This window comes from Pempheris klunzingeri, chromosome 23, assembly GCF_042242105.1.
Source record: "Pempheris klunzingeri isolate RE-2024b chromosome 23, fPemKlu1.hap1, whole genome shotgun sequence".
NCBI lineage: Eukaryota > Metazoa > Chordata > Actinopteri > Acropomatiformes > Pempheridae > Pempheris > Pempheris klunzingeri.
In genome coordinates, this window is record NC_092034.1 from 16,832,679 (window position 1) to 16,839,311 (window position 6,633).

General features: G+C 49.8%; 1 protein-coding gene across 1 annotated transcript; it reads right to left on the reverse strand.

The window, feature by feature from the left end:
- Positions 1–775: 775 nt before the first annotated feature.
- On the reverse strand, positions 776–5,481 carry rce1a (Ras converting CAAX endopeptidase 1a). The gene is made up of 8 exons (XM_070854875.1): positions 5,158–5,481; positions 4,558–4,660; positions 4,378–4,461; positions 4,049–4,127; positions 3,666–3,833; positions 2,204–2,275; positions 2,044–2,106; positions 776–1,245 (listed from the first exon to the last, which is right to left on the reverse strand). Exons 1-8 carry the CDS (start codon positions 5,325–5,327, stop codon positions 1,016–1,018), a joined length of 969 nt encoding a protein of 322 aa, XP_070710976.1. The 5' UTR covers positions 5,328–5,481; the 3' UTR covers positions 776–1,015.
- Between the last annotated feature and the right edge of the window lie 1,152 nt (positions 5,482–6,633).

Here is a 6,633-nt window from a genome sequence, read left to right on the forward strand (position 1 = left end):
TTATAAACATCATACCGGCCACTCTTTCTTTAACAACATTTGGTGCCGATTCTGGGAGCCAATAAGGTGCTGCTTTGGCCAACAGGATGGCGCTGCACCCCGTGGTATATCGCGGCAGTGACGGCCATCCACCTGTCAAGTGGCTTTCATAGAAAGCAATGCAGGCATTGCTTTAAGTGGGTGTAAATAAGTATTGTCCAGCATAGAGTATACCCCAGTGCTACAGATGTGGCATCAGCTCTCCATCCAAAGTTGGTCATTTGTATGATGGATGCATTAGTTAATGTCGTAATTATCTGTCACTGCACATGAAAACCATGGACGCCACAGCTGAAATGACTCATCGATCAATCAATAAGTTAAAAAGAGATAATGGCCAGCTGTTTTAACAGTAAAGGTATCCTAATGTATTATTTATAGAATAATGATTGTACTGACCTGGGATTCGGTCAGATCTCTGTAGTAACTGTGTCATTTCATTGTTGCTGATGAAACGACTGCCACACTTATGAAAGTCAGACCCAAGTTGTAATAAAGCAGAAGAATCCTTTAAAAAGGATGAGGCAGGCTAAGTGGAGAATGAGTGGACCAAAAAGGTTCATTATGACGCTTCATCGCCGACTGGTGAGCGTTCGGAGGATGTGAGGAGTCGTCCTTCAGTGTTAGAACTACACTGAAAGCACACAAGGGAGGCAGCGGGGGCCAGAGTGCAGCTGACCTGGAACCACACAGTCTTGGGTTCACTCCAAGCAACACGAACCCCCACCTACTCCAAATGAGTCACTCTGAATGAACGTCAGCTGATTAACTGAAATACAGCAAGCATTGACATATCAAGGGCCCATAGACCATGGGAAATGGCTACAGACCCCATGACACCTAAACCCACGTGGTTGTTGGTGCCATCGGTCCAACCTGGACCTGTCCTGAACTCTAACTTGGCAAAAATAAAATACCCTCAACTGCTTCATCAGTGGAAGGTGCCATGAATAGCAGACGTGTGTGGGGGCAGGCATCAGGAGAGGCAGAGGGAGCTAGGGGAGGACGTGAGGGTGCAGACTGGGGTGGGGAGGCCATAGAAGGAGGGGTCAGTGAAGGGGAAGAGGAAGAGGAGGAAGAGGATGACCCCCAGCAGGTAACAGGAAAGGACGGTGATGCGGTGCGGGTGCTCCAACGCCGTGCTGATGGCGGGGAAACCCATGTAGTTACAGAAGGAGTGGCAGAGCACCGGACCCATCAGGTGACCTGCAACACACAGGACACATTACCATTAACACTGGACCTGACCAGCAGCCAGCAGGGGTGGGACGGCACATGGATTCACCCTGAACCATCTTTTGGCTCTGTTAGACCTGTGATCCTCATTAATGCTGCTTTGGCTTATCACAGACTAACTGTAGGCACTGACTAACTATATATCCAAAGTGTTGTAATAATGATGTAACAGTGAACTTCCTGATGGTTAAAATGTCGCCCTGAACGACGACTTTCTTCTGATGTCTTATCATCAGCTAGTACGTCAGCAGCGCTCCACAGCAGTAACAATGAAGCACTTCTTACATTCGCATTTATTTGCAGTAGTTCCTCTCACTGACCATGAGACTAAATCTGATGCCGCCATTTTTACAGTAAGACAGTCGAGATTTAATAAGACAATTTTTCAAAATAAAGTAAAAAATGTACCTGATCATGAGCCTACAATGTACAGACATATTGAACTAGAGATTCTGTGAACTGGAAACCATTTATTAACCCATGAACTACAACTCACATGTGATATATACACATATATAAGCACATCACAAGTATTGGATGATCCAATATTTGTAATGTGCTTATACGTGTGTGTGTGTGTGTATATATATATATATATATATATATTACATGTGAGAATACAGTTGTAGTGTTTACAGAATAATTACAATTTAAATATAGATGGTATTGTAAAATTCATTCTATACTGAAGGATGGGTGCTGACTTCCAAAAGCTTAGAACAGTCCAGGAGGGTAGAACTTAAATGTAGAGTGCTGTTGGGTCCTCACCTGTTCTGATGAAGATGAAGGCCGTGTAGGCCCCAAACACTGCCGTGTAGGAGAACTGGAACACTGTTGGAAACAGGAGAAACATGGTTCGTCAGGAGTCTGTATGTCCACCTGTGCCCGGGGATACGTCTCTGAACACTTCAAACACACCAGCTCTGACCTGCAGACAGGAAGATCCCCGACAGCGTCCCCTGTCTGAACCTCAGCAGCTCGATCACATGGTGGAAGTGAGCTGGAGAGAGACGACAGCGTTAAGACGCTCCTCATCATTCAGCCATCACCATTTGGCCAACTTTTCCAGGCATGTCATTATAAGTAGAGACATGAATCAGCATGACGAGTGTTTGACTTTAACAATCCATCACAATGGACGTGAAGTATACGTTAAAGATGCTTCATTTTTGGCCAAGTGGAGACAGTAGAACAATTTGTGACCACAACACTGATGTACTGTATCACCATCCTATAAAGATGGCATGGCTGAACTGTTAGCTGACCACCCCGCTGCTGGTTGTGTCCCTCTGATGAATGGAAGTCAGAATTTCTGCCCTTTAGATCCGCTTTTGTTTCCATCAACTCCCGAGAGATCAATCTACTCTTCAGCTGCTTCAACTACCGAGTGTAACGACTCAAGTAACGCGGCTACTGCTACTAGCACACACTTTCCTGTGGCTGCTGTAACTTGCTGGTTGGTAACATGGGCGGTAACACGGGTTAGACAGGTGATGACGCAGGCAACAGCTGGTAACACGGATGATAACAGGCAGTAACAAAGTGATAACAGTGGGAACGCGGCAGCGACGCGACGGCAACAGACAGACAGGTAGACAGACAGACGGGCAACTGATTGGACACAAGGATGAAAGAGAAGAGAAGGGCGGCTGTGGCTCAGTGGTAGAGTGGGTTGTCCCTCAGTCAGAAGGTCGGGGGTTCGATCCCCAGCTCCTATGGGTCAACATGTCAAAGTGTCCTTGGGTAAGACACTGAACCCCAACCTGCTCCTGAAGCAGCTTCAGTGTGTGAATGAGTATGAAAGAACAGTCTCCTCCAAATGACATCCCTCCTGTATGAATGATGTGTGAATGAGGATGTGATGTAAAGAGCTTTGAGTAGCTGAAATAACTAGAAAGGAGCTCTACAAATACAGACCATTTACCATTTAACTCGGGGGGGCAGATGAGGAGAGACATGTTAAAAACTGCCCCTGATGCGACCAGCAGCATTACTGGTGCTGACCTGTCTGCTACAGCAGCACATTCATGCCTGTGCTTTTGGAGTGACGTGCTCAACTGTCCCTGTCCACTGTCCGTTTTAAGGAGTTAGTTAACAACTCAAGTGAGTTTCGTGAGTGTGTTGGGGGAGGGTGAAACGAAAGACCCAAACCTGTGCAGTGAGGATCTGGAAATGGTTGGTAAACGGTAGAAAATGCACAACATTCTGTTAAGATGCTAAAATGTGGAAAACACTGTTCTGGTCCTTGCTTTTTTATCAAAACTAGATGCTGTTGGCACCAGTGAGCGCAGATCATCACGTGCTACTAATCCCATTCTGCTGTCCCTTCAGCACAAAGTAGCATGAGCACAAAGCAGTCCGGGGTGCATGAAGATAAAGGCGCAACTCACCCACTCCAAAGAAGAGGGGGCAGGTGAAGATGGCCGTGGAGGGAGCAGCACAGGGCACCAACATGGGCAGCATACAGGCCCTGAACACCAGCTCCTCTGTTAACGGGGCCACCACCTGATTCCTCAGCCAGCGCATGTCACTCAGGCACACCATCCAGAACCACGGGTCTGCAGGAAACAGACGGAGGTCATTTCCCCTGCTGGACAGGAGCAGCAGAGTGTAGACTAGGACAGGACAGCTGCTCTGTGGATGTTCACTTGGGGTGGAAATGCAACACCAACTACAACTGATTCAAAGTTGTGCTTAGGTGTGAGCATGAAATGAAATGGACCCAAAGTCCCTGATGTCGTAAGAACAAAATCCAGCGTGCTAGCTGTCTCACCAAAAGCCACCCGGATCCCATCCATGAAGCTCCAGGGACAGTCCATGGCCAGCTGCATGAGGGGGCCCAGAAACAGGACCTGCAGCACAGGACCAGCAAGATTCCAAACTTTTCAATGCCTGTATACACTCTGATCATTATTTAACTAAAAGCAACAAAAGAAATTCATGATGTATTCATGTCCATGTGCTCACATCTGGGAGTTATGACTCAGAAAGGCCACGTGCTGCTGCACACAACTTGAGAAACAGCTGACTTCAATTCAACCAATGGACGATAATCATCATCATCATCATCATCATCATCATCAAAGGAGATTTGGTTCTTACCATGGTGAGTAGCAGAGGAAGTATGACGGCAGGAATGAGGCCTTCAAAGCGGATCCCCATGAGAGCCAGTAACGATGGGCCGGTCTGCCACACAAACAGGGACAGGTCAGACACTACAGCAGGGTGAGGTCAGTGAGAGGTGACACCGAGTGGTGAGTGGGTGCTGAGGCGTGGACTCACCCTGACACCTGTGAATTCTCTCCATGCCCACACAAAGAGAGGCGAGAGGCCCGACACGACCAGGACACTGGTGAAGCGTCTCTTAATCACAGTGGGGTGATCCCTAGGAATGGACCAGTGGGGGTGGGGGGGACAATAATCACATCATCGTCACCAGCACAGAGGACCAGGGACACACAGCTGCTGCTCCAGCCACCTTACAGCCCTGACATTTTCCCAACCAAGAATAGCCCCGCCCCCCCCTGAATGGATTAGTAACACAGTTAGTGAGAGCAGCTAAATGGAATTCAGCCACCAGTCAAAGTATCTGCACCTCTTGGCCTAAACAGCTGAGGACTCACTAGCTACTTCAGAGCTTCTTTACAGGCCACATGGCGGCGCTGCTGGTGTCACGGCGACACAGTGGCCTGTTCCAGTGTGGGAGCCCCTGGCCGCAGACAGCAGGTGGACCAGTCATGATTTCATGTGTGTGACTTCCATGACCAGCCTGTGGAGGGCCTGGCCACAGGCTCGTGCTGGTTAGAGGACTACTGTCGGGGTGCTCATGGTGACAGGAGCCCCGCAACTACAGTGTAGCCGCAGAGAGGGTCTGTAGCTCACCTCGGCAGGTCGCTCCTCCACACGTACAAGCTGCCGACATAAGAGCAGGCCAGCAGCAGACAGGACAGCACGGACACCCAGCATAACCCCTGTGGAGGCACGAAGTCGCCATTGCCGTGTTTCATCTGCTCGGTCAGGAGGTTTGGAGATAAATCGTCCTCCTCTGCCATGACGACGCCGGTTGAGAACAAACCAAACAGCTACTCTGCACCGGGGCGGCTGCTGGACCATCTAACCGGACCACACATCCCCCAACACGGGCTGTGAGGTTGTCAACAATCTGCTTTCTAAACGTGAGCTAACGTTGCTAGCTGAAGCGCTAGCTTCCCCGGCGCTCTTTAACGACGTCATCAGATGGTGCCCTTTTCTTCTTCGAGGTTTTACGGCCACTGCTGTTCTTGTTGTTGCGTTATACTGCCACCTTGTGGACCTCTGTCCGCCCTTTCGGGTCCGTGGTCCTTCTCGGGTTAGTGTGGTTTGACGGTGGCCCTGCTGGCCTCCTAAACCTCCTCCTCTGTCACTTTGAGCTGAAGGCCTGTGAACAGACTCACTGGCCTTCAGCCCCCACATCCACAGAGACCTTAATGTGTTCTATCTGATAGGGTGCACACACACACACACACACACACACACACCCATCATCGTGCTTTTATCCATTCTTATTGTTGGTGGCTGTTGTTGCTTATCAGCCTTATTGATTGACTGAGGATGTATTTATTGATTAAGTCTAACTGGTGGTTTAGAATGTGTGTGTATATATATATATATATATATAGATGAGCCCAGGTCTTGTGGTGGTGTTTGCTCTCAGGAAAAGGTCCTGCTCCTTTTTCACAGGGGACCTGTAGACTGTCTCGCTGCCTCAGTGTCAGGGCCATGCTGGGGCTGCTGGGGCTGGCTGTCTGCCACGCTGTCCTGGATGGGACACTGGGGGGTGCAGAGGCGTGGGGGCAGCTGCTGGGAAACAGGGGTGTGTGTACAGTCTTCCCTATACTCTACCTCTTACTTTGGGGGGGGCGTCTGTGTTTATACTGTTACAGCTGATGGTACTCCACATCCCTGAACAACACCAAGGATGGGGTGGGGGCCCTCTGCAGCCATAGGGACATTACCGAGCACATCTGAGTGTCCCCCCCGGCATTGTTAGCAGTTAAAAAACTGGTGGAAAGCCTAATTAAACACCAGGGACTGTGATGCGGCCCCAGACGGCCCTGGGTGTGGACACCCACAGAGGCAGCTCCTGTCACGTGTTCAGGCCCCCCATCAGGCCCCATGTGGCTCTGCTTGGTTCCTACTGACTCCAGTGGGAGGCGGGTGTGACAGTCGCTAACTGGCCCCACCAGAGGGCGCAGAAGGACCGGTGGTCTCCATCCTGGCTACAGGTCAGTGTCTCGTTCAAAAGGACCAGTCGGGGGTTTTTAGGAAAGGCTACTGGCAGGATGAAGGCTCTGTCAGTGCCCCCCCAGCCCTCCAGCC

Excerpts from the sequence above, each read along its gene's own strand:
- rce1a (XM_070854875.1), bottom strand. The coding sequence starts at position 5,327 with ATGGCAGAGGAGGACGATTTATCTCCAAACCTCCTGACCGAGCAGATG. Across the intron at positions 4,661-5,157 it reads TGGAGGAGCGACCTGCCGAG|GGATCACCCCACTGTGATTA; the intron begins GTGAGCTACAGA and ends GTCCATTCCTAG. Across the intron at positions 2,107-2,203 it reads GGGGATCTTCCTGTCTGCAG|TGTTCCAGTTCTCCTACACG; the intron begins GTCAGAGCTGGT and ends TGTTTCCAACAG.